This window comes from Mycteria americana, chromosome 4, assembly GCF_035582795.1.
Source record: "Mycteria americana isolate JAX WOST 10 ecotype Jacksonville Zoo and Gardens chromosome 4, USCA_MyAme_1.0, whole genome shotgun sequence".
Classification (NCBI taxonomy): Eukaryota; Metazoa; Chordata; class Aves; order Ciconiiformes; family Ciconiidae; genus Mycteria; species Mycteria americana.
Window position 1 is genome coordinate 86286161 of NC_134368.1, and position 27992 is coordinate 86314152.

General features: G+C 37.3%; 1 protein-coding gene and 1 long non-coding RNA gene across 8 annotated transcripts in view; one reads left to right on the forward strand and one right to left on the reverse strand.

The window, feature by feature from the left end:
• The window catches only part of PDE5A (phosphodiesterase 5A), a 70029-nt gene that overhangs the window by 35043 nt on the left and 6994 nt on the right, over positions 1–27992 (forward strand). For 5 of the 7 annotated variants that reach the window (XM_075501169.1, XM_075501174.1, XM_075501176.1 and 2 more), the window contains exons 9-20: positions 821–905; positions 5110–5285; positions 6738–6797; positions 14520–14666; positions 17011–17136; positions 19228–19322; positions 22692–22779; positions 23918–24018; positions 24113–24190; positions 24814–24877; positions 25459–25533; positions 26040–26123. In XM_075501169.1, coding sequence (XP_075357284.1) covers positions 821–905; positions 5110–5285; positions 6738–6797; positions 14520–14666; positions 17011–17136; positions 19228–19322; positions 22692–22779; positions 23918–24018; positions 24113–24190; positions 24814–24877; positions 25459–25533; positions 26040–26123 — 1179 coding nt within the window. The remainder of the gene's footprint in view (positions 1–820; positions 906–5109; positions 5286–6737; positions 6798–14519; positions 14667–17010; positions 17137–19227; positions 19323–22691; positions 22780–23917; positions 24019–24112; positions 24191–24813; positions 24878–25458; positions 25534–26039; positions 26124–27992) is intronic. The other 2 variants (XM_075501170.1, XM_075501175.1) reach the window with 2 other exon arrangements.
• The window catches only part of LOC142409526 (uncharacterized), an 82761-nt gene that overhangs the window by 33187 nt on the left and 21582 nt on the right, over positions 1–27992 (reverse strand). The gene's annotated exons all lie outside the window — the stretch shown is intronic.

Here is a 27992-nt window from a genome sequence, read left to right on the forward strand (position 1 = left end):
TTTTCTCACCAGGTAGTTGAAAAAGATGCATTGTCTTTCTGTTCTACCCTTCCACTCTTTCAACCCCCCAAATAAATTCAGTTTCCTTCTCTTGGAGCATGAGAGATGACAAAAGGTCTTTGGAAGACTGCAGAATGTTGACCTAGTTGGTGGTAGTTTTCCTACCTGTTGTTCCTTGGATCATAATTTGGTCTCCACTAAGCCCCCTTGCATTGCGTTGGTGGATTAATCAAGGCATCTCAAATGAGCGAAAAGAGTTTACGAAAATTTTAGTGCCACAATATGCACAGTTAGCATAATGTCAGGTAGTTACTTGTTTTATGACATCTGTTCCTTACATTGCCATATTGCAAGCGAGGGGATATGCTGGAAAGGGGAGAGGTCAGTTCCTTTTACAGCTCATCACCTGATGAGAGTAAAAAGGTGTCCTAAAGCCCATCTGATCTCTTTTCAGCTGCACTGAGCGGAACACTTTGTCTTGGTGCAAAGTTGTCATTTTCATGGAAGTGGTACCTTCTAATGAAAGAACCTATTATAAAATTAGCACATTTTTAGCACAGTTACACAAGTCACTGTAAACTCGTACTGAATGAAGATTATAATCATTATTGGTATTAATATTCACCAAAGCTTGTATCAGATACAGTGTTTATTATACTGTCCAACAAAAGACGTGCAAACTCTTTGAAGACGTGGTTGCTTTTTGAAGGAGTATGTAAGCCAAGAATAGTTGTAGACCCCAGCTCCAGAGCTGTTTCACTTCAGCCACTTGAACATTAGCCTTTAAAATTGTAACTGTATTTTTTTGTTTGTTTAACAGAATGACAATGCAGAAAATGTAAGTCAACACATAAAGAGTTTGCTGTGTACACCAATAAAAAATGGGAAAAAGAATAAAGTGATAGGTAGGTATCTTTACAAAAAATATTTTTATACATTTCATAGAAATATTTCTGTGCCTCACAGTAAAATCTTAGCAACATGGAATCTCAAACCAGGAGAAAAGATCCTTAATTATCATGTTTTCAACTAAGTCTACTGCAAGCTTGACTGTAAATTCCTTACCTAATAAGTTACCAAGTAGCTACAACACTCTTGTGATACTTCACCATTTTTATAGCTTCTTTGCATTTGAAAATTTTCTGTAAGTAAAATTATTTTCATTGCTTCCTGTTCAGAAAGTCAGTTACCACTCCTGCTTGTGTAGATCTTTTACAAGGCAGTGAAAGGAGGAGAAGACGTAAATCAGTAAATAAGCTCTTCAGGCCTGAGCTGTCTGTAGTGCTGGGCTTTTAGGGAACAGCGTTGGCATGTGCAAAGGCAAGCTGAACTGCACAGACATTGACAGTTTCCTCAAATGAGGCTCAGCTACAGAAAGATTAATACATTAGAAGGCTAGCTGCTGTGCAATTTTGGTGCTATGAATTGCCCTTTGGAGGTGCCTGCTTCTAACTGTGGATTACATAGGCAGTCTACAGTCCTGTCATAAGACACTAGTTTAAGTGTCTAAAGCTACCCAGTGTAAATATCTCTGCAGCATCTTCTTTGCTTTTTCTAGAACTACTTTTCTTCTACTTTAAAGAGCGGCCATAATACCACTGGTTTCCTGGGGTAACCTTTTCAGAAGTAATTTGACATCAATTAAGTCCACATAGGCCTAGATGCTTATGGAAACTTAGAAGCCTCGTTATCTCTAGTTCCCTAAAAATATTTAGGTGGCTGTGGTCTAGGTCCTCAACAATGAGTATACACCTAAATGGTTTTGAGGATCTGGTCAAGGAATAAGCTTAATGAGCTTTAAGTTTTTCAGTGAGTTTCAGATTCACCTTAAACAAAGGGATGATGATGCTTTTGGAAATTACCAGGACTCCCTGTCCCATGAAGAGTAGAATGAGTGTCAGTCTGCTTTCCCAGCATCAGTAAGTTCCACAAGCAAACAGAACATACAATATACTGATTCCTAGATAGCAGCATGAATCCAACTTCTTCAGCGTTACAAAATTTGGGAAGTAAATGATAAGAGTTCCAAGAATGCATTTTTTTAATAATCTTCAAATAATTTTCTTTGAGAATTATGGCAAAACTGCATAACCCAATGTATATAGTAAAGATGAGGTCCCTTTTCCATGAAGACAGATCTTTTTTTTTAACTCCTGAAGCAGAAAGAGAAGCATCATCTTTACCTAATGGAGTTCTCTGAAATTTCTTTTGATATCAGCTTCTTTAATGAGTTCTTTTATTACTTTGTTTTAAATATTCTACCAGACCCTAGAAGACCAAGATGAAGATTGAACTGTTGAGCTTTAATTAGAGATATTTCACTATGCTAGTAGCTACTGATAAAACAGTTGCATCTGATCTCATATTGTTTTTTTCTATTGCTATTTTCTGTGGAAGTTCAACCCGAAAGTTTCAGTGAGGCCACCCATTTAGGTGGGTTTTTCAAATCTGAGTAATTCTTATTGGGAAATGTTCTTTGAAGTCTTTTAAGGTTTCACAGCCTGCCTAATGTTCAGATCTTTAATAGCACAAGGTTGAGAAGTTGTCTTTGGGACAATACTCAGAAGTTCCTTTAGCATACTATATACTATGTAAGACTATTATTATAAGTCTACTTTTTTATTTTTAAGATTAGTATACCCAAAACCAGAATTTGGGAAGTGGGGTGTGCAGATGGGTGTGGGGCAGGAAAAACTGTCCACAGCAAAACCAAGCAAATCTTACTGGCAAGAAAGATGAAAAGAACTTTTTTATTCTCCTGACTTGTGCATTTTTCAGGTATGTGGTGAAAGCTTTACAGAATCTTTCTGTGGTTTTACAACTATGTCCCAATAAAAGACTTTTGAGTTCCTTTAATTGTAATGTATGGACCCCTCAATACTTTGGGGAAGCTGTTGAAAAAGTTACAGTTAAAGAGTGTTAAGCACTACATAGTATATTTACTGCAGTTCTCTCTTTTTTTTTTAAGAGACATTTAGTTGCATCCAAATGCTGTGTCTTTTAAGAATTCGTTTGCTTTTGTGGCTTATTCACTGCTGAGTCTTAATCTTGTGTTCATTACATCACAGTTGCTATGGAAATAATTATAATGTCATAAACAGTACTAAACAGAGATCTGAAAGTGAGTTTCATGAGATTTTCCTATAGAGTTTTATAAGTCAGCTTCTTTTTCCCAGGGAAAGTTAATCTTGTTCTTAGCGAATCCTTCTTTGCTGGGATTATATATTTTTACTATCATTCAAGTATCTAGTCATCTCATTCCATTAAGGTTCAGAATCCTGTTTGCAATATTCAGATACCACAACCCCTGCCACAACAGTTTACAGCTACAGTTATAATATTCTTACTGATCTCTTCAGAGGAGACTCTGATACTAAAATAAGTTCCCCAAACAGAAAGTAATTTGGAAACAGGACAGTGTTACATTGTCACCAGACATTAAAAGCTCTACATGCAAGGCCAATGTTCTTCTAAAAACACAGTTTGCATGTGTGCGCTACATTCTTTTCCTCAGTTTTTCTACCTACTGTAACAGGGAAGATGCACAGTTGCTCCCTCAAAGACTTTTTTTCCTTTTAATTAAAAACCTCAATGAACTTTTTTAGTCTGTAAATATGGAGTACTAAAATGCTGGAAATACTTTCATATAAAAATTTATTAGCACTGACAAGACCTTACAGTAGCTGCTGATTATGTTCACTGTTGGTAATGCTGTAAAATTTTATTCATTATAATTTCTTCCCTACCCATAAGCAGAGAGCAGATCTGGCCTCCCTGACCTTACAGTGGTGATGTGTAAGGCGTTCACATTCTGTTCATATATCCTGTGTAAATTAGGAGTAGCTCTACTGATGCAAGAAAACCCAAAAACTGTTAAGAGACTTCTGGAAACACCATGCTAAATAGTTATCTTCTCTTTTGCTGGTTAAATACGCATTTAATGTTTTACTCTTTCTGCTGCAAAATGTTCTCCATAAAATACATAAAATATACAAACTGGTACGCAATAGCAATTTACAAAAAATGAAGACTTTTTAATTTAGTAATTTTTTAAAGAATTTTTAATTTGCAACTATTATTTTCACTTGGATAATTATTTGCAGTTGGCCAGGAAAATGCTAGCTTTTATGCTTGAAACTGTTAGTACTCACACTCATGAGAGTAAGAAAAGATTTGGACTCACTGAAGACAATAATCACCCCCAAAGCAGTTTTGGCCAAAGACAACGTATACTCACAATGCAGCTGCTTTAATTAATATTCTGATTCCTCAGCAGAAACTGCCATCTGCTAGGTAAAACTAAAGTGAGGTATATGTGTGAATTTCCCTCTGCTTAAAATGGTGCCAGGGATTTAAGCTGCAGGAAGGTTTGGTAGAAGTTACCTGTCAGACCTTTCAATGGCATATGCACAGAAAAGTCTAGAAATTTTTAACAGAAAATAAACAGATGCAACTATCAACAAGTTTGAACCTAACAAGCTGAACTTAGTAAGATGCTTTTCAATGAGTTCAGTAGTCCTTGGAGCAGGCTGTAATTCAATCACATCCTCGTAGAATAAGCAAGTATACTTAAGCTTTGAGTCTCAACTTGGGTATTCTCTGTTTAGTTCATTTATTTAAAAAAAATTCCAGTACTGACTCAAATAAGGAAGTGAAAACTCTGTGTACCACTGTTCTGACTTTCATAACTGTTCTTTTGGCATGGTTACAAAAATTTAATTAGCCTCCAAAGGACAAATTGTCTTTAGGGATTAAATCAATCTAGAATTCTATTAATAATAAAAGTTAGGATAAAAACGACCCTAGAATTTCACAGGATAATCAAGTCTGTAAAGCCCTACATTTTTATTTTATAAATCCTAAGAAATACTTTTGAACCTACTAAGTAATATATAACGTTTCAGCATTTATTCTATAATACAGTGAAATTACTCTAGAAAACTTCAGGGAAAATCCTACAGCACTGCTGTGTGTCACTTTTATGTATGTTGGTGGTTTACTGTAGGCTAAACTGTCCTAGACTTAATTTTTCTCATGATGTTCCATACAATAGGTGCTATGTTGGCAGTTCTCTGTATTACTTCTTTTAATTTCTGTATCCTGGCATAGGGGTTTGCCAGCTTGTGAATAAGATGGAAGAAAATTCGGGCAAAATCAAGGCTTTCAACAGAAATGATGAACAGTTCCTGGAGGCATTTGTCATCTTTTGTGGCTTGGGGATCCAGAATACACAGATGTACGAAGCTGTAGAAAGAGCCATGGCCAAACAGATGGTGACATTAGAGGTGAGCTCGAAATCTAGGTGGTCCTTAATTAGCCCCAAACAGATCCTAATTTTCTCCAGACCCTGTCTGTTCTACACATAAGTGCAGCTACTCACATGGATACTGAACAGAAATTGTTCTCCCTGGGAGAACAGCATTTGGCCTGTTGAGTTGCACAGGAATTTTTCTGCTTGTCTCCGTATCTGCCAGCAGACTATTTTATTTGGTATTGTATTTTAACTTTACTCATGAGATTTAGTGGTGAGCTGAATACATCTTTTCCTCTACATGAGGCTACACATTGGCAACATAGCAGGTCTGTTCTGTTGCGTAGGAAGAGGAAATGGTTTGGGGGATTAGGGGCTTCCTTTTCTTGTCTGAGGTTTTCTGTGATGATTTTGGCTCAGTCCTTTAGACAAACCGGTTTGTGGAGTAACAGCAGCATTATTGTAGTTTTTCAGCAATTCCCTCAGACTCCATCAAACCATATCAAGATGAACGTCATCTGGTCTCAGCCTTTGAATTGGTTACTGTTAATAGCTAAAGAGGGCTTTAGTCTGAGAAGCTGAATTACTCAGAGGTGATAACTTGAAGCCGAAAGTGAAAAATTTGTAGACTTTGGATCTCCTAACATTCATTACGTAAACAGAGTGTTTGCAGAATTCCTAAAATGGGGGTTATGTACCCCGTAGCCTCTAAAAGAAACGTTACAACCCTCAAATAAACCAGTATCAAGTCACGTTAAATAAAAAGGTTGTAAAATTATTGTAAAAATAATTTCAGTCCTTTAAAAAAAAGAGCTGTTAGTTTATATGGCAAATTAGCAATTCTCTCTCCTACTATAACACTTTATAGATAATATAGGAAGTCCAGACACGTTATAGGTTAGTATATAAGATGGCTTCTTTACAAAAAAAGTCAGTCTCTAGTTGCTAAAAAAACTCCATAACGTTTTCATGTACTGTGTTCTCAACAGCTAAAAAATATGAGCTTATTTTGTTAATTTAAAACAAATATACTGTCTTTCAGACTTTTTTGCCAAGTTTCAGTTAGGGCAAAACTGTCTTTTATGTCTGAATAAAGTCCTGAAAGGATTATTATGGCAACAATGTCAGGCTCATAATTATAGCTGTTTCATGTATTATTTGTCTTTGAAAGTGGGGCATGAAAACTTTCCAAAGAGAAAATCGGAGTTCTTTGCTCTTTTATAGAAACTATTTATGTTTTCTTGGCCTAATTATCTCAAGAAGGTTCTGTGCTGTGGGAGATTTGTGAAAGCTGCAGATATTTCCCCATATGCTTTCAGAGAGGCTCCCTTAAAACCAGTGTGGGCCCTGCATGGACACTAGATTTCATGAGCAAATGCAATGCAAAGCAGTGCAGCTGCAAGCTGAAAATTCTGCTTTAGGAAAAATACCTTTTTATCACATTGCTCTTTTGTTTGTACTCAGGGCTGCTTTTCTCTTTCTGTAGGTTCTCTCGTACCATGCTTCTGCTGCTGAGGAGGAAACGAGGGAGCTGCAGGTAACAGCGGTAATTGAATTTTTTACTATTACTTTAGAAATACTCCATTAATAGAACAACAAAGGGCAGTCCTTTACACAGATGTGATCCCTAAACATGCAGAAGCACATCTTCCAGAAATAAAATTTACAGTGAAGCTTAAACTGATCAGTTCCTGAGTTGATTCAATACATCACATAAAAGGGAAATGTTACAATGCCTACAATGAGAGATACAGGTTGGCCAGAGAGCTGCAATTACAGGAAAACCAGAAGTATACTGACTGCCTTTCTCATGAGTTTAAGTGACAGTAACAGCTGATGCAGTACTAGTATCAACTCACAATGATTAAGTATTTCAGAAGCAAAATGTTGAGAACTCTTCTTTCTGCAGCTAAGTCTGAATGTTGTGTATTTTATATCTTCGGTACCTTTCAAGCATCCCAAGTATGGGTGCAGCCTTATGGCCTTACACAGAAATTCTGTATTTAATTGTTAATGCAATGATTTTTTTCATTTTTATGGTTACTTTTCTGTGCAGTGTCCTGTTCTGCTCATGTTTAATTCTGTATTTAGAAACCACTGCCTAAGGAATAACTACAGCTATGATTTCAAGTGTAGTTCAAAGCACAGCCTGTGCTTAGTCTCTCCAGTTCTCTCTGTTGGAGCAGACGTTCTGGGGAAATAGCATCTGGGAAAATTTCTGCTGTATGAAAAAAAATGGGAGGGATGGAGAGGAAGGTAGACATAGGAGACCACAAGCTGGGTAATATGGGACCGGACTGGACAAAAAAGGCACAAGACAAACAAGGCACAAGGATAGTTCTAGAATGGTTAGCATCACACAGATTTTGAACCTCAGTCCCACTGTGCTGTTGCTCATCGATAAAGAGACACTGACAAGACCAGCACGCAACACATCTCCTATAGTTTCTCTTCAGAGCCTGCGTTGTAATCTCTGTGGTTACATCTTTACTGCATCTTTACAGAACCACAATAAACCTAGCACTGAACCAGTGTCCGCCTCTACTGCTTCACTGGCCACATGCTTCCTAGCACAATCTTGGCCCATGTCAGCCACCACTTTCTGAGGTGATACCAGAGCACACAGTACCAGAGCACATAGCACAGGTCATCTCCAACAGGCAGCGTGGATGAAGGCACCACATTTGGCTTCCTCTATCCTATAGTCTTGCAGCGCTATTTGAGCAGGTTTTGCACCCTCAGATATACCACATAGCCTCACGTCACATCCCAGGGCATGAAACAAATACCCTTATTTTCATGCTATGAAGCCATCACTCTGAATTTTAACAGAGCAATCAGATTAGTTCAGATGATATGAGCTGAAAAAAGGAAACAGACACTAAAAATAAGGGTATCTTAGAACTTCAGGGCACCACATGGAGCCCAAAGCAAACCATGGACGAAGTGCTATGTAGTATGGACAAATCAGTTTGTGGCATTTCGCCTCATTGCTAGAGAATGATCCCTGTCCTGTTATATAAATAGCAGTATAGATCTAACCACCTCATTGATAATTTGGTTTCTTCTTTGTGCTTTTGTGTACAAAATACCTAATTCCGTGACCATTCCTAAAATTGCTCCTTTAGGCACTATTCTTTTCTGTAGAAAGCTTGATTTCTTTCTTTGGTGCCACATTCCACCACTTTCATTACTCAAAACTTCCCTTATGGCATATAGACTTTCTAATTGTGTTGCCTTTTATGAAAGTAGTTCTCCTCTGCTTTTTTCCAGTTTGTTTTTCTTTGTAAATTGCAAAGATTTAATTTCTTCATAGTTGTCACTCCTCTTCTCAAGAGAGCAGCTTAGATTTCGACGTGAAGTTTGTGGTGTGTGTCGCACAAAAGAAAACATTGATCCTTGATTTTTTTTTCTCAATTACTGACTGTGAAGTAATTTGAGATCTTCACATGCCAAGCATTATGGAAGTGCTATTACTATTACAGTAAGAGTTGCTCAAAATAATTCTTGCTTTGTGGAGTCTCTTCGTGTTAAAAGATTTTACTACCTGCTACCATGTATGTGGTCTCCAGTCTGCTATTCACTTGATTTAGTATATGACCTATATTTTTGCATCTGGTTCTGCAAGTGCCTTAGTTATGTCTTAGACTACCACTCACTCTCTGACTTCCAAATAACCCATGCTTCTATATGTCTTTACTTCATTGCTAGCTCACCTCACGGATGTCCATGATAGCCAAACAGATGGTCAAAGCTGAGTCAAAACATTACAAATCTAAAGGAAAACTTATTAAATTGAGAAATTACTTGTTTTATAATGTGTTTAAGAATAAAACCACAGCCAATATTTGGTCTTAAGTCTTGCACACAGTTCTTACTGACTTCAGGAGAGGCTTGTTCTGTACATAGGTTGAGCCTGGCATTCAGTCACATGCATGTGCTTACAGAGAATGTAAAATAGTAACACACAAGCTGACATATTCTTTGCCATGGAAAAAATATGTTCTGTAACCTTTCTCAATTTGAGTAACAATCAAGAGGAACACTTTTTAAAATTGCCTTCAACATTTTAAAGACTGTCTACTTTCTTTAATGATTGTTGGGATTCTTCCTGCTTAGCAACAAAGTCAAGAAACCCTCTTCTCATTATAGTTCTAGATAGGATAAGCTCTCCTGAGCATACTAGTGCATGATGGTATATATACATCTTCGCAGAAGATCAAAGTGATTCAAATAAAAATTAATCTTGAAATCTTCCCAAGTCCACAAATGAGGAGTATCAGTGACAGACCCCATTCCATTCACCTTCTCTTCTCAGGAACCAGCAAGAGGGATGAGATTGGCCAGTTTGTGCTATCTGAACAGGAATAGGAATTTAGTCTAGAGTACAAGCACCCTGATAGAAAAGACCTTGCAAAAAGCTACTTATTTTCCAAACCAAGGTATGGAGTACAGGATGTTAATTTTGAATTTGTTCAGCAGTTGACTGGAAGAATGGTAGCCTCATACAGGAAGGTGATTTTAGGTCCCTCTAGAAGTTGATCTCAAACAGCTTTGTGCTTGAAAAATCAAAATTAATGTAAAAAGAAGAAACCATTAAAATACTTTTTTCTCCAAAATTTAGGAGTATATCAAAATTCAAAACATACTGACTGTGTTTATAGTAAGTTGAAAAATAGGAGTATAAAAAATGTTTTATTTTTTCCCAGTTAATTGCAAATTGCAAATCTCTGAGGCCAAAATTGAACGCTTAAAATTCAGCCAGAGTCCAGTAGCCAGCTTGATGAATGATGGCCACAAAACATACATCTTCCCTAACTGAGAGACAGAACCTGTGTTAATGGCAGTTCCCATTCACTTTAGGAGCAATGAAGACCATAAATTCACAAAGGAATGAGGCAAAAGTTATCCTCAAGTATTTCAGTGGGCATTGCAGAACTCAATTTAGTTTTGGAAGCTGCTCTTGACCCTTGAGGATAGAGCACTCCTTAGCCCTTAAAAGTTTACATCTTCTTCTCTAAAAATTTAAAGAAACTCTTGTCTTTTCAGATGTACAGCTTTGTAGTACAAAAAAAATGTAGTTCTTTCTGTTATTTTGTAACTAAACACAATGTCAAATTTAGTATAAGAGCTTTCCCCTAGCTAGGACACATGCTGTCACAAAGTTACTCAGCTGAATCAATGGTATATCAAAATAGATACAGGACTTGAGCTTTATAGCATAATACTGGAATTGATACTTGTACTTACTATCTTTGAATCATTACAGTTAATACATACTTTATTAGTGAGACGTGGCATTGGCAACGGAAATTACTACAGTGTGTCGCAAGTGAAATTTGTGACAACAGAATTATCAGCAAGTGGTTTCTCTAATTTAAAACTGTAGCTTTCAAATACATTTAATTTGTGGACTCCTGAAAGGTTTAGATTGGAGGAGCAAAACCTTATGGACAGAATTTCAAGCTACTGACAATAGCCTTGGTTTTCTTCTTAATTACCCTATTTAAGGGTAAGACGTGATTGCAGACCCTTACCCTAAAAATCCACATGGTACAGTCACATGGTTAATACTCCTGCACTGCAGTCTTTTAGTTGAGTCAATTAAAACCTTATTCGTAAAACAAGGAAAAGAGACAAATCTTGCTCTTCAAATATCTGTTGTTAGCATGAACCCTTTGAAATACAGGATCTTTGCTGCCGTCTCTGTACTCACGAAGTAGAATAGAATTAAATGTTGCAACTGTCACCCTCTGTCATTTTTTTTTTCTGAAACTATTTGCTGTTTCTGTGCATTGATAAAGGTAGCAGTACTTGAAAAGAGATAGGGCCAAGTTTCAAGATCAAGTTATTCATGTTAAAGACATCAGTACTCCTGTTCCTAGTCTTAACCTAAGTCCTGGATAAGTAGTGACAAAGGGAGTATCTGCTACGCAAGCTGAGAAAGCTAACTTTCTTCCTTAGCTTCTCCTCTTACTCATGGGAGAGAGACAGGTGATTCCAGAAAGCAGTTCAGAGCAAGTGGTTATTTTAAGTACCGATTCAGGGCAATATGTAAGCCTGGCAGTTCCTTTCTTATGCAAATGATTCTTTCCTTGCAGTCTAACTTAAACTGTCAGCAAGGTGTAGAGAACTTTTTTTTCTTTTTTGGTGTGCTGACAAAGACTTTCCAAAAACTTCTGTAAAGTACTTGTGCTAGTATTTTCCCATAATTAAGAATAACCTCTTCCGCATTACTGGGATACCTTTGTGTTGACTATCTTCCCATTAACACATCATAGAAAGACTTCAGTTTTGAAATCAGCATGTGGAGCAGCTAACTAATATAACCACCTTGCCTGAAGTGACAGACAGACAGATGTTACTCACAGTTTATTCCAGGCTTCAGATTGTACAACTTCGATGTAATGTGTGGAGATGCGATCCAGGTGCCTAAATTACAGGGATGTAGTAAGTCACTGTCTATAAACAGGACCCTGCCTGGTGGCTAAAGCTAACACATTGTGTATTACAATTTTGTTCCACTGCTGAGGGTCAGCCGATGAATAGCGATTTACTTGGCTTCAGAATGTTATTGATTTTTATTTTGCACTCATATCATTGTATCAAGCCAGCCAAAATAAATTAAAATTATGTTTCTGGATATGCCTTTTTGCTATTTGCTTTGTTTTGCTTCTAAATAATCTGATAGCACAGAAAATAGATGCTTCATCAGGCAGTTGGACTAGATGATCATTGTAGGTCCCTTCCAACTGGAACTATTCTATTGTATTTTCTTCTATTTATTATCTGCCTTGTGTAATAGGCTGCAGTCAAATTTTTCACTTTCATCATCATTTCCACATAGTACAGAACTTCATATTGCATCAGTAACCTCCTTTGAGCCTGGGTACTGTCTGCAACCTGTGTTTTATCATACAAAGCAAATGAAACAAAGCAAACATGTTTATAGCTGCCACCTAGTTACCACAGTGGTCCCACATTTTCCTTAGCCTTCCTTTTGCTGCCAGTGTATTTACAGAGATCATTTTTGTTGCCCTTCGCATCCCTCACTAGTTCCAACTCAAGCTGAGCATTGGTTTTCCCATCTTCATCCCTGCACACTTTGGTAATGTCTCTGTATTCTTCCCAGGTAGCCCATCCCCACTTGCTCCTTCTGTGTACTTAATTTTTTCATTTGAGCTCACTCAGGAATTCCCTGTTCATCCGTGCTGGCCTTTTATCATGCTCGCTTGACTGACTTCATGTCAGAATGGACTATTCTTGTGCTTGAAGCTTTCCTTGGAGGTAACGCCTTGGTGTATGAAATGAAGTTATAAGCTTTATCTGTAGGTTTTTCAGTCATAATAGAAGACAGGTTTTTAAAATTATTTTCTATATTTAACCAGGTAATGAAATGGAGTCACTAATTATTCACTACTAATTACTATTAATACAATGCCTATAGTAAGCAATAGTAATTTAAAAGTTACAGTTATGCAAAGAGGGGAATTAATTGGCACATTTTCTTTTCTTGACTATTTCATGCTCTTTATAATATTCCTGAGGTGGAGAAATTGAGCAAGAGGTTGTAGTTTGGTCAGCTTACAGAAGCTGACCATAGCTCAATAACTTGAAATTAAAATAGCTGATGAACTTTCGTGCTATACAATGGGGGGCAGATAGCTCTACTGGTTTCAGTAAGTGAAAGAGGAAATATCTAATCCAGTTAAATAACACTTGAATAGCTATAGAGTGCAGTTTTTTATGTCTCAGCTGAAATCAAACTTACTGTTGTGGCTGTCAAGGGCAGGAGATCAAGGAAGGGAAAGATAAATTATGAATGAAGTCAGAACACAGGCAAGGGGTGTTCTGTTGAGCTCCTACTGTGTCCTTCCAGCCCCTCTCCTCATGAAATACCAGGCTGCAGTTGCAGTTTTTCAAAATTGTCATTAGAGTTCCTGAATGATTGCATTATTTTCCACCAAATATACAGGCCTGGTGGTTCTTTCACATGCTCATAGGTGAAATACCACATGAATCCAAAATGAGGGACACAAAATCACTGGTACAAGAAATGTGTAAGAATGTTGGAATTTTTTTCCTGTGTAAATACTGTTTTTCATAACCTTTCATGACTTTCTGATTCTGACACACAGGAAAGCTAACAGCAAACTTATATGAAAGATTGGTAGACGTAGTTATGGGGAGAGCTGATTTGCACGCCACATGTGATAATACTGTAGATTATGACATATGCTTCCTTTTCAGTGTCTCAGCCTTCTAGGACACAGTTCCCCATGCTGGAGAAATGTTTTCCCCTAGAATTACAAAGAGGAAGATAAACACATAGGTTTATTTCTTTCACCGTTAAAGTTTTACCTGATTTTCTTTTCAACCACACTCATATTGAGGCGAAATAACTGTAAAGAAGTAGCACTGAGAACTCCACCTTTTATTTTAGTGAAAAAACTGATAACAATTTTTGTTCTATAGTGTAACACTTACCATTTATTTTGTTAGCAACCTTAACATCTGTATTTTGAAGGGCGACCAATACCTATACTCTGAATTTTATAACTAGAAAAAGTAGAGTTGTAATACATAGAGTTGTAATACATGGAGATATTACTGATAAAAGTTACAGATTTTAAAAAGTATAGAGTTGAGGTTTTTTGTCTACTTTATAATTTCAAATTTCACATTGAAGGTTTAGGATTGGACTCAAATTACATCAAAAACATTGTCCAAAGGCTTTAAAGATTATTGATCACAGGTGAACCCTAATTTTTCAGGTTTCTAGCCCTGAGAAAGCTCTGCCTGTGGACATGTTCTGACTACCATAGCACTGAATGTGGATTCTGTTAGGAATTCTGTTCTACTGACATCTCTTTCCTCACCATTTTTAGAAAAATGTCAACAGTTACAGATTTTGATGTCTGCACGTCCATAAAAATAAACATACAACTCCACTGCCTTATTTTCTCAATGTCCCAATTTCATACATAGTCTTCGTTACAATCTGCCTTAGGCGATTTAGATAACAGACTGACCAGGTAGTCCGTTCCTTATTCTCTTGATCTATGGAAAAGTGTGTGTTAAATCTAAGCAAATAAGGTAATGTTAAACAAGAAAGGCTAAGGAAAGATAAATGAGAAGTAATCATCAGGTTTCAGTATAATGTGAAGGTAAAATTTAGTATCTCACTACTTCTCTGTTGAAAAAGCAGATATTTATGTTATGCTTTCTCTTTCCTAGTGCTAAGTTGTGTTCTCTTATTCTTCTCTAGGCTGCTGTAGTACCATCCGCACAATCTCTCAACCTAACTGACTTCAACTTCAGTGATTTTGAGCTATCAGATTTTGAAACAACACTGTGTACAATTCGAATGTTCACAGACCTCAACCTGGTGCAAAATTTCCAAATGAAGCATGAGGTATGAATGCTGTCAAATGATGCTTCACTAAAGAGACAACTTAATTATTAGAAAATCATGGGAATAGTGAAAGGAGCCTATTGTAAATATAATTGGATATCTGTATTAAAGAGTAGTTAGCAAACTAGGACAGTATATGAAGTGGGCAGTACTGGTGTTTGTCCTCAGTTTGGTTCTACTGAATGACTAATAATTTGCTTAATGGGCTGTTAAATGCTTTTAGAAAACTTGGGGAGTGGAGGTAGAGGACTTGGTTAAAATGCAAAGGAGTTTGAAAATGTATAGCGATATTTCAAAACCAGCAAGATTAAATATATAAAGACTATCGAAGACAGTCAAATGCATAAATTAAAAATGGTAAACAAAAGAATAGCTAGTGGTAACAGAGAAAAACATTTCACAGCTACTAGTATGAGAAACCATGTAAAAGTCAATAATGTGCCATAGCAGCAAAAAGGGGCAAATTTCATCCTTTACTGACAGAGTGCTATTTAAGGCCTGTGGAGTAATTATATTGTAGCTCATATTTGAAGAGACACAAAGAGATACAAATTAATTTTAAAAAATAACAATTTAGGAGATTGAGCAAAGTTTGAATGAATTAAGCTGTTTTTCTCCAGAAAACAGAATATTGAGGAGGGAGATGATAGCAACTTTTCAGTAAGTGAAAGACTGTTATAAAGAGGACAGTAATATTGTTCTCTATGTCCATATAAGGTAGTAAAAGTAATTATCTTAGTCCCTCCCCCACAAAAGATTAGATTAGAGATTAGGGGGAATTTTACAGTTACGGAGATAGTAAAGACTGAAACAGATCACTTAAGGGGGCTGTGGAAATTTCCCTGAAGGTTTTTACCAGTAGATCTAGTTGTAGATATGCATCTGTCAGAATTGATCTAGACAGGTGTTCTTATTTTGCTCCTGGCCCTGGAGGTAGATCTCTTAGGCCTCTCTTCCAGTCAATACACACAATTTCTATTTGTAAAAACCTTCATTTTAAAATTCTTTATTTTTGCTTTATATACTTTTCAACAAAACTTCCAAAGTTCAGAATCAAAATGCAAGATTAATTCAGAGGACTTCATAGGCAAACAAATTAGTAAAAGAAAACAGGTATTTATTTTCTAGATCACCAGTTTATAGACCAATTTACATTAGTAGTGTTTAAGGGCTGAAAGGAGTACTGTATCTCCTAGTCTGATCTCTTGAATATCCCAGTACTTAGTTTCACCTTTGTAGTAAGGCCAAGAACTTGTACTTCCTTAAGGGTAAGTCCCAACAGAAGAGAGGGAGTCAGGTAGCCCAGTAATGGCTGGGCTTCTAGTTCCTAGTGGAGTAATTGTAATGGATTTGCAAAACCAAAATAACACCATGACAATGGACGCATAATTCACATCTCAATAGAAGCAAGAGAACATTGACAGCTTTGAAGCTACAATTTCAACTTTCCATACTAGAGCTAAAGAAAACCAGCAGTAGCCTAGCACTCATTTTTTTTAACAGTGGAAAGGCAGAGAATACCGCTGCTTTTGTCTGTGTGGAATCGTTTATATGGGTGAATGATACTGGATTTTAATTTCTGTCAGTACAACATCTTTCACTAGGAACACTAAAAATTTTCTTGAACAAACCAAGGCCTAGATTCTCAGCCAGCATTTAACATAGAGCAATATGCTGTATCCATTTAAACCAAGGGACCTGTTCTAGTACACATCAAATTACTATCTGACCTTCATATCTTTCACTTCCTTAGAAGTAAAGTATAACCCACAACTTGTAATACTGCTGTGTAAAACATCCAGGACATACTTTCTTCCTGCATAAAAAAATAGTGCCCAGCAATATAGTAATCACTGTCTTTCTATCATACTTATTTGCTTTCCAAAGTCCAGTTCTGCTTGTCTTTTGACAAGCTGATATGAGGGAAAAGCCTCACGTTCATTATCAAAACAGCTCTTATGAGAACTCTGTAATTAAAAAAATAAATTTTCTCTATCAAATATGTCATTACAAACAAGGATTTTTTTTCTCCCAGTTAGCTCAACATAACTCAGTTTCTGAATTAACAGCAGTGCATCTGACACTAACATTTAGCCATTAGTAATAAAACCGCAAACCCCCAAGTATTACATACTCAATGAGAGGCTGAACTAGTGGCTGTAAGCATATTCTTATCTGTGTTTACAGTTACAAGTGTGTTATATTTGAATTTAATTGAGTTAAAAGGAATTTCTTTTCTGTAAGAGAGACAGTTTTCAAGCAGGATTAGAGAAAGATTTGTTTACATAGAAAGAATAGATTTCTAATACATTTACAGTTAACTATGTGATGCTGTTTCTTAAAGGTTCTCTGCAGATGGATTTTAAGTGTAAAGAAAAATTATCGGAAAAATGTTGCTTATCACAATTGGAGACATGCCTTTAATACAGCGCAGTGCATGTTTGCTGCTTTAAAATCTGGTAAAATTCAGGTACATTTTGCTGTTTCTACATTAAGAATCTTCTGGCTAAACAAATTCTATAATGATGCATAGTTCTGTTTGTCATGTCAGTAAGATGTTCATCATTCCATGGTATTTCTAGTGAAATCAAAATATTTCTGCTGAAGACTTCTGGCTTCAAGGGCTTGGTTTGTGAAACTGTTGTCATGTTGTTATGTACCCAGTTTCATTTAAATCCTCCGGAAATGATCAGTGGATGTTCCCAATGGGAATACCTCAAATAAGGCACATACATGATTATGTCCTTTTTTAAAGTTAATGCTTATGCTACAAGCAAGTCAAAAAGGTGGAGAAGAAAAGGACTGACCCTATTTCAGGATATTTCCTTATAATATTCAACAGGAAATTTTTAAAGTTCAAACACAGAGCTGAGTACAGCTTTAGACAAACAATAGAACATTTTTTGAAAATAAAGATTTGAATGCTCATTTCAGTGCTTTTGAACAATGTTTCAACCTTCCACTTAAAAGACACTTAATAATTTGAAAACCAGCCTAATCATTCTTTATTACAAATACTGAAGGGCTAGATGATCCCCAAGATATTGATTCAAGATTTTTCCAAAATACATTTTTAGGTTTTGGTTTTATATTCTTAAAGAAAACAAAATGTTTCTGTTCATTCTGAATTCACGTGTTTCTGCAGTTTGATTACAGACAAACTGTAATTACAAACTGTAATCAAACTGATTACAGACAAACTGTAGTTGGTTTATACTACTTTACAGTAAGCACTTCTGAGAGAATAAATAAATCCAATACCAATAATGAAGAGGCATTCCCTTCCTCTACAAACTTTGTCTCACTAAAAAAAAAGACAAAAGGTGCTGGAAGAGACAAAGGCAAGGGCTTTCATATTCCTTCTGTACCAAAATGGACATGGTAGTTTCGCTTTGTGTGTGGTCCAGCAATCTCTGATGATCCTAATAGCTGGCTTGCTGTTTTTGGAATCCTGTCAGTCTCCACTGCAATTTCCATAAATTGTTTCATTCCTAACTACATTGGATTCACTCCACACTGATGTTCATGTCCTAGATTCTAGAGTCAGAACAGCACTGAACATAAGTCTCTCCATTTTCTCTAGTTTGAGGGGAAAAGCAAGCATTGGGGGGACACATCTTCCTAGGAGAAACATAAAATAAGTCATTTCCAAACTGATTTGTCTTTTGACTAGACTAAGGACAGGTTTCATAATCTAGAAAGCAGATGCAAATCTACAGAAGTTGTAACTGCTTGAAGAAAATTTGGATTTGACTGTACAGAGGGTACAGCCCCCCAGTGGCAGTGCTGTCACTAGCTGTTCAAATTCCTGTCCTGACTGTTGTGCCTGCTATTCTTGTCCCGTTACAAAATGCTGCATGAATACTGTAGCTTTGTCCAGCCTCTGTTTCTCACTGGACAGATTTAAATAAATTTTCTATCCAAGTCTATTGAACAATATTAAAGATACAAAATAGTCACAAAAGAGAAACCGTAAACTCTCCACTAATCCTTGTTGGAGCTCCAGAATCAAGTCTTTAATAATCAGTCAGATATTAGTTAATTTTGTTTTCCATGGGTTTTAAACTTCTGTTAATTTAGTTGTCCAGTGATCAATGAAAAGCATGACATTCTTCCCTTCTGATTATTCCAAGGACATTTGTATAATGAATTTTCATACCTACGTAGGGAATGTAGCCTAACTCCCTTGAGGTAATAGAGGAGCTGAGCTAAGTCATGGGGCCAGAATTTTAAAAAATTCCTTATGCTCTCTCTTCACTGCCAGGTGACATTATGCAAATCACTGCCTCTTCTGTATCAGTTTTCTCATCAGTATATATAGGGCTAGATAATGTTCCCTCTGAAAACTGCATTGAGGCCTATGGAAAATGATAATTACGGTGCACCACAACTTCAGAGATAACCCTTATTCTCAGCATACCATTTTATGTCCTTGTCCTCCTTAGGCCAGAACTTTATCTGCTATGTGGGTAAAGACAAGACAGCAGATATAAAACACACTGTGCAAAGTAAATCCCCGTCACAAAGCTAACTCACTTCTTGTATTACTCTTTACATATAGAGCAAACTGACTGACTTAGAAACGCTGGCTTTGCTGATAGCAACTCTAAGCCATGATTTGGATCACAGGGGAGTGAACAACTCTTACATACAAAGGTAAGTCTGAGAGAAGTTAAATAAAAACAAATGAATACCAAAATCACAGAGCTAAATTAAGTAGAACCTAATTGATTTGATGATGTAAGGCTGTGCAAAGGAGCAGGTTTTACAAAGCAGTAAGTGCAAGAACAGCCAGAAACATTCAAGAGTCCAAAGCAAAGATGCACAACCTCAGCCGTTGACTAACTACGATGGCAGATGAAGTGAACTCTTTGCAGGCTGTGCAGGGGCAGCGTCTTCCTGCTCCTGTTCCAGATGTCCCATCCCCCATTTCCCATACAGTGACAGCAAAAGGTCCCAGCTTCTAAGGAACAGCGGGTAGGAAACGTGCAGCTGTTCAGATTGCTCTCTGCCCAACCAGCTGTTCCCCCCTTAGTCTGGGCCAGCACAGAGCTGAGATTGCAGCCAGCTGATACAAAGGTGTTTCCCTACCATTTTGAACTCTGATTGTTTTACTCATGATTTAGCCATGGTCTTCCAGAATTCTAGGTTGATTTGGATAAGATACATATTTAAAATCACATTAAAAATGTATTTGCATTGATTTGGGGTTATCTGTACTCTTTAACTTCGATCAATTGTGGAATTACAGAAAAACCTTTACAATGCAAAAAGTCAAAATATGTTTTAAAACCTTGAAACAAAATATTTTAACTCAACAAAATATTTTGCTTTGAAGTTATCAAAATGAAGCATCTGAACTCTTCTAAAATTTTCTCCATATTTTCATTTTTAACTAAAAATACTTGGTTTTTTAGAATTTTATTAATAGTTTCAGATCTGCCCAAAATGTGTTGTTCAGTGAATTTAGTATTCACTTCAAATAACAGTGTATGATTCTTCAATTAAATAAATAGCTTGACTTAAAACATGGTATAATGTGATTACTGTGATATGGCAATGTATCCTGATCTGACCAGAGATGAGGAAAAGATACCCAGAAACGTATACTTGTATCTTTTTCTGGCAGAGTTGGAGAGTGGTTTTGAAGCTACCTTTGGAAGAAGTGGTCTGCTGTTCTCACTGTGTGTAAAGTAAGATACTAGGGGAGGAAAAGTTTGTCTAAGGCAGAGAATACTGAAAGGCAGAAAATCAGTAAGCTGAAGCAGAATTTCTGCCTTTCAGATATATGTTCAGAATAACACTAAGACTGATGTGTAAAGAAAAAAAAAAAAAAAAAAAAAAAAACCCACAAAATTGAGAGAGTAACCTTCTTCTAGTTCCCTAATAGGGGATTCCAGCAGTAACTGTAGCCTTGCAGTGATTGGAACCCGTTAGCTATTTTTTGCTTTATTTATTTAAAAATAAATTTCCTGGAAGACATCTGGAGATGCGTCATCTCCTCTCATAAATGTCCTGGGAAATTCTCATAGACAGCAAAACCTAACATTCACACATGCTGTAAAGTGGAGATGATTACAGCTTAATAATGTTTTTTGAATAGAAAGTTCCATGAATTTTATTTTTAAAACCCTCATTTAAATCTAAATGAAAAGTTATTTTTTCCAGGAACGGATCCCTTTTGTTTCTTCCTTGGAAGTAGGGAGAGTGGATACTTAGCATATGATTATTTTCTTAAGCAACAGGGTTTCAAAAATTAAAATGGTCCTGGTAGTAGAAATTACAGGAAATGAACTGCTTAAAGGTCTTTTGGTAGATATGCAGGGGTTTTATTTTCTCTTTCTTCCAAACCCACATGTAAAGTAAGCAGGCACAGAGTATGAAGACTGCATAACCAAACCACTGTGTTCAGAAAGCAATGGTGTCCTTTGGCCTGGCGTGGTGGTTTAACAGAAATGCTATGTACTACAGAAGTAGGACCTGAGTTTATTTCCAGCACTTGTGTCTTCCCAGACAGCCAGGGTCTGTAAGTACTGAGCAAGCTCTAGTTCGGTGCAGTACTTGGGAAGATAACCTAAGATATTTCTCACATATTTCTCTCTTCAGTCAGGATGAACTTTAGGGGACGCAGTATGCATCCCACTTAACTCAATGGGAATTTCACCCAGCATGCGTTGGCACCATCCTACAATTTGTTTCCTTACAGAAACACACAAGCATATTTGCTCTACACTCTTTTTGCAGTGGTCTCTGAGGAGGTGCTGGGCAGCCAGCCCATAATCCTCAGGGGCTTGCATCCTTTAATCTCCCTTTCCATGTTTTTGTTTGTCTTTCCATCTTTCTCTCCACATTTTTGTGCTTCTTAAATCCCCGGAGTCTCCTCTTGTGACTTTTATTTGAGTCTCTGTGTGCACTTACTTACATAGGGACCCAATCCTGCAACCACTAATTCATGTGAATGATCCTTAACCATACAAAAAGTCCCATGGAACTATATGCTAAAAAAGAATTTCTTACATGATTAAACATTTGTAGGTCAGATTATAATTAGAGTAATAGATTCAGGATCAGCAGCAAAAACAACTTCCAAAAGAATCCCGATTTAGTTGAAGAGATGACAGCAACGTGGGACCAGGGGCTGAAAATGAAGATACAGTAGCAAAAGCTAAGAACCGTATTATGCAATGAGGAACAGGGGAAAATAGAAATCCTGAGAGAGGAGGAGTTTCTGTATTTTGTCTAAAGCTACTCAAACAGTAAATTCTATTTTCTAGACTAAGATAGCTTTAAATTCTGCATCCGCACAGTTGGTTTCATCCTGTTTTTCACTGCCTGTAGAACAACCAATATCTTGTTTCCCTTTTGGATTTTATCCTGGGCAAAAGGTGGGTAACGATATTGCAGTAGTTTGGTCACGAAGATAGTGGTGATGAATGAAGTACCAATACAGTTACTAACACTGGGAAATTACTTGATCAACATTTTGGGCCCTGGACCAGAGTCCACTGAGATCAGCAGGAATTTTTCCATTGGTATCAGAGGGCTTCTGATTAGGTCTGCATTATTACTTACAAGCTCAGTAGTTGAACTGACTAAATAAGCCAGGCAGTGTTTAAAATGTTACAAAAATCAAAACTGTCACTTAAATTTTGCTTGTGAATGAACCTTCTTGTTGCCTTTCCTTTTCATACAAGAACTTTCACTCTTTACAAAACCTTGTATTACATTCTCACTCCTTGTGTGCAGCTGGTCTCTACAGGTAACAGAAGGCAGAAAACTAGAGCTGTCTGTGCTCTGACAGAGTAACAGCATTGACTTTTTAGCTGTATTCCCCCTGCATCCTTCCAAATGTATGCATTTTGTTTGGCCAGTTACACAGAAGGGGGAAAGGAACTGGTTAAGAACAAGCATGGGTGGGTGGGGGTAAACTGATCATGAGAAGAGGACATTAAATGGGAAGTTATTTCTGGATTAGTGGTATGTTTAATTTGATTCCTCCATCTGATGGGTCTTTTTACTCCTCAGAAGCGAACATCCACTGGCTCAACTGTATTGCCACTCCATCATGGAGCATCATCATTTTGATCAATGCCTTATGATCCTGAATAGTCCAGTGAGTGCCACATTTTCATGTATGCTGAAGGAAACTATTCCCTATTTTACGTTTTATTTTTAGCTTTTGGATAGATTCCCACCCTTATACATTCCTAAGTGATCTTTATTCCTTTTTGGGTAAAGACAGCAAATGCAGCAGTTTTGAAATCACAGTTCCATTGCTGAGTGCCACCAAACCCTTCCAAGCATTGCCTGATAAGGGAAGCCTTGCTAATATCCTTTTGAGTACCTGCTTCCTTGGACCAAAGGAAACAAAAGGCTTTGTTGCCGTTTTCATGACCTCTTATGAACCACCAAACAAACCCAAGTCCTTGCTCTCATTTCAAAAAACATTCTGGCCTACACATACACAAAGCAGTCCTGATGAGGCTAAACCAAACACTGCTAATGTTGACATTCCAAAGTAAAGCCAAACCTAAGTTAAGTAAATATGCAAATAAAACTACATTCTTCTTGTTTTATATTATTAACTAATTCTAAGACCAGTTACTCAGCATGCACAATCATTTCAAAGCAGTATATTTTCACTGCTCATTTCGTATCACAGGTATGGTACTTCCAGCATCCTTTGTATTGTAATGATTCTTTCCTATTCAGACAGGAAAATAAGGAAAAAAAGTGGAGGCAAGTTGCCATTTCACCAGCTCCATAGTGCTTTGGTTTAACAGTGGGCTGCTGAGCTTAAGTTTCTATGTAATAGCTTGTTATTTATGTTGCTTCATAAAAAGAAAATATTTTCATTTATGTGAGGTGTATGGGCAGGTACTGGAATCTATTATAGTTCTTCTGCTTCAGGGAGGAGGGAGGGAGAGGAAAGAGAAATCCTACGATACAGCTAGTGGCAAATTTAATTTTGATGAATGAAATGGACTTAAAGGCTTTGATGTCGATCTGCTTGCAGTTTCATTTTGTAATAGTCGATTATTATGCTGTTGCTATGCAGCTTTCTGTCATTACTCAAGAAGACTGGAATTTTTATTTTTAAATTGGGGAATCTGCAAAAGGAAGCAGGGTAAAAGAATGACATCAGATACCATCAAGCAACTCATAATGATTTAGTATCTAAGAGACATTTTAGCAAACTGGTGTGCTGTTGCCCATTTTGCTGATAACACTGGTTTTGTTTTTTCGTAAAGGGAAATCAGATTCTCAGCAGCCTTTCCATTGAAGAATACAAGGCCACACTGAAAATGATAAAACAAGCCATTCTTGCCACAGACCTAGCACTATACATAAAGTAAGTCAGAGGCAAGCTTGGCTGGATAGTCATTGCTGGATGTTTGGATTGTGTCAGCATGCTGCAAAATCTTTTGGTTTAACTTCTTTTAAAGGAGGAGAGGAGAATTTTTTGAACTTCTAAGGAAGAAGCAATTTAATTGGGAAGATCCTACACAGAAGGAGCTATTTTTGTAAGTAAAAGCAGAATGATTAAGACGTCAGTTAATATCATTAGGTACCCAATTTTCCATGCCACGTTGCTGTGAATGTCATTAAAACCAGCAGATCTGTGTGCTCTGGGCCTGTACAAACTGGCACTGGCATGTAGGCACTGAGTGACTCCCTGGGTCTGAATTTCTAAGTCTGCAACCTGTATAATAAACTTTGTTAAGTAGCATGTGGAGTTAATGAGCATTTCTGTTCTTCCTAAAGAGTGTAGGGTTCCTGTCTAGGTACCATGTTCTTTTGCTGTTGATACTTTATACTTAAATATTGAATTGCTGAAACAGTAACTAAAGATTCAGGACAGGCAGTTTGTTTTGAAGCTGATTCTTTACAAACATTTCATTTGACGTGAATCCACCAGATGAGCCAGTCCAGATGTGCTCATTTCTGTGTGCTCATTTCACACAGGTGAAAGTCTACCACATCATCGAGCCTTGGATACCTTTATAACTTTGCTTTAATATCACTTGGTTTTCTGAGCTTGATGTTCCTTGAAATTTTAGATTCTATTTTACTAATCACTTGACTTGGTGGCTACATACATTTCACAATACAGTAATTCATAGACTTCTTTCTGGTTTTTCTACAGAGCAATGCTGATGACTGCTTGCGATTTATCAGCCATAACCAAACCATGGCCAGTTCAGCAACGGGTATATGCTTAATTTTAAGATTTGCTAAATACAAACTTCGTATAACGGCTTCTGCTTCCTCCATCCAGTCCTTATTGCAAAGGCAGTGGTGGAATGCAGAGCCTTAGGAAGCAGTCCTTCAAAGTGCTGTATGTGGACTGAAGACTTCCTCAGGTCTTTGTAGCAAGATCTGTGCATTTAGCTGTGTCACCATGTTAGCAGTAATCTGAAGGTAAATCAGGAATCTTTGTTCTTTCCAACATTTCTGTGTTACTACAAGGCAGTCAGTTGATACAACACACTAGTGTCAGCTGACCTTTTTCTATGTGTTAATCGTTCCAACTGTTATCAGAGGTAAGATGGCTATGTGCCATTTTATTCACTTTGCTTTGTCAGAGTAAATATCAGCACATGCAGGCATTTTGTTTGTGCACAGATGTGTGCATGAAGAATTCTAAAAGCTAGCTGTTAAGCTGGAGAGTCTCCTTATGGGGGGTCCCAGTTCATTATATCCTGAGGAGAGACAGGAAACACAGGAAACAGTTTTGACTGTAGGTAGCAAACAAACTTTTAGAGTTCTCAATGTGTGAAATCTCTTACAGACTGCTGAGCTTGTAGCTACTGAGTTCTTTGATCAAGGAGATAAAGAGCGGGAGGAACTCAACATAGAACCAACAGTAAGTGGCAGAATCTTGCAGAATCACCTCTTTCAAAATGGCTTCTACAAACAGCACTTCACATTCCTTTCAAAGCCACAATTTCTCCCACTGACCAGAATATAGGACCAACTCCTTCCCTGTCTTCCTAGCAGTCAGTTTTCTTCTGCGGTTCCCTAACACCAGCAGTGTGTCGTTATCTCTGAACCAGAAGAACAGAGAGCATTATTTCTTCTAAATTGGTATTACTAAATTGTCTAGGAAATACATTCCTAAATTGGTACCTATTCTCAACCTAGCTTGTCTATTCATCTAGTTATTTGGGCTCTGTCAGTCCAAAGACAATCTCCTAAGGCAAGTCATGCAGTCAAATTACCTGCATTGTAACACGTGTACTGATACCCTGCTGTGTTGAGCTTGCTGTGCTTTTTAAGGTGCTGCTTTTTAATTCCAGCCTGTCTCTTTGGTTTTGGCTGAGTTTGTTATTTAATGCATTTAAAGAGAGCTTGCTTACTTCTTATCTGCAGGATCTAATGAACAGAGAGAAGAAAAATAAAATTCCCAGCATGCAGGTTGGATTCATAGATGCTGTTTGTTTGCAGCTGTATGAGGTATGGTGCCTGAGAAAGAATTGCAAATATCTAAAACCAGAACTGCTTACTGTAGCCTCTAATAGATGCGGATTTAAAATTAGAATAAAAATCAAATAAAAAACTAGTCTTTTAGTTAAAAAAGATTTTTTTATTATATATTACATATGGTTCATTATTCAGTTGAAGAAATTAGTATTTATCATTAATGGTATGTTTGTCTGATTAATGTATTTTGTTATAATTTTTTAAAACCTAGTGGTAATTGCTGTGCTCTCTGCACTTGGTATTAGATCCCTAGGTTATATTCTGGATTCCAGCAGCTCCAGTGAGTTGCTGTGATCATCAGGTAAAGTCACAAAACTAATGCTTTGCTATCTAGGAAAAGAATGGTATCCATGTAGTGCATTGATAAAAAGTGTTGTTTTAAGAGTTTTAAAGAATTCAGAATTCTTCATGCAAAAGGTAATATAGGAAATTTACCTGAGTTTAACATTTCCCATCCCATTTTTTTTCTTTCTCTTTCATCACACACAAAAGCAGTGCATGAGAGAATTCATTGAAATGTTTTTCATCCTGGTCACAAACTGTATAAGCAGATACTTGGCCAGATATAGTGTGAAACAAAACATAAAGATTTCTTATTTTTTTAAACCAGTAAAGCACTAGAGTGAAAGCCTGTTCATTGGGACTGTAGCAAGTATTTTACAGGAACTGAGGTGAGAAAAAGAAAGGTGAGGAACAGATAGCCTAACTCTTAAGAATCTTCCAGTGGGAGGAACAAGGTGATTACTCGAATTTTTCCCTCTTACACAGTAAACTTTTCTAAAAAGAATCCACATCCACCAGTTAGAAGGAAACAAGGATAGAGGAAGGAGAGGGAGCTACTAGCTGCTGCCCCTGAAACTCACATGTTTCTGTGCTGTAGAAAGTGTTTGTCAGCAAAATAAGGCAGCCTTTGCTGGGAAAGCCTCAGAAAACTGTCTCCAGTAGGAGGTAGGCCACTGAAAGAAGACTGAGTATCTGTGGAAAGGCACAGGCTATACAAACAGAAAATTCTTTGAACAGAACACCTGAGCAGGTTCGAATGCCCACAGCTCCAGAGCCTGAACTTCTATACTTTTTCTTAGGGGAGGGCTTTACTTTTCCGTTTATGAAAAGACCAGAAAATTTTCAGTTATTTACTCTGAAATATGCACTGCAGCCTACATCAACAGTTACCAAGTGATACTAGTCCAAACTGTACCCAGCTCCTGTACAGTTCCTGCAAGGAAATGAGGTGCATGAGTAATTTCTAGCTACTGTGCCCCTGCTTTGTAACTGCAGCTTTGTTATGCCACAGTGAATGCAAAGCCATTCCTGGTTAGCAGCCAAAAGCACCTCTAAATGTCTGGAGTCACAGAATCACAGAATCGTATAGGTTGGAAAAGACCTTTAAGATCATCGAGTCCAACCGTAAACCTAACACTACGAAGACCACCACTACACCATGTCCCTAAGCACCACATCCAAACGTCTTTTAAATACTTCCAGGGATGGCGACTCAACCACTTCCCTGGGCAGCCTGTTCCAATGCTTGATAACCCTTTCAGGGAAGTAAAATTTCCTAATATCCAGTCTAAACCTCCCCTGGCGCAACCTGAGGCCATTTCCTCTCGTCCTATCACTTGTTACCTGGGAGAAGAGAGCGACCCCCACCTCTCTACAACCTCCTTTCAGGTAGCTGCAGAAAGCGATAAGGTCTCCCCTCAGCCTCCTTTTCTCCAGTCTTCTCCCTTCTCCTTAATTTGGAGGAAAGAGGAGATGCTACGTCCACAGGAGGGGAGTATAAGCAGCATCTTTTTGTTCAGAACATGTTGCCTCTTAGAGCTTTCAGTGTATCAGTCTTAC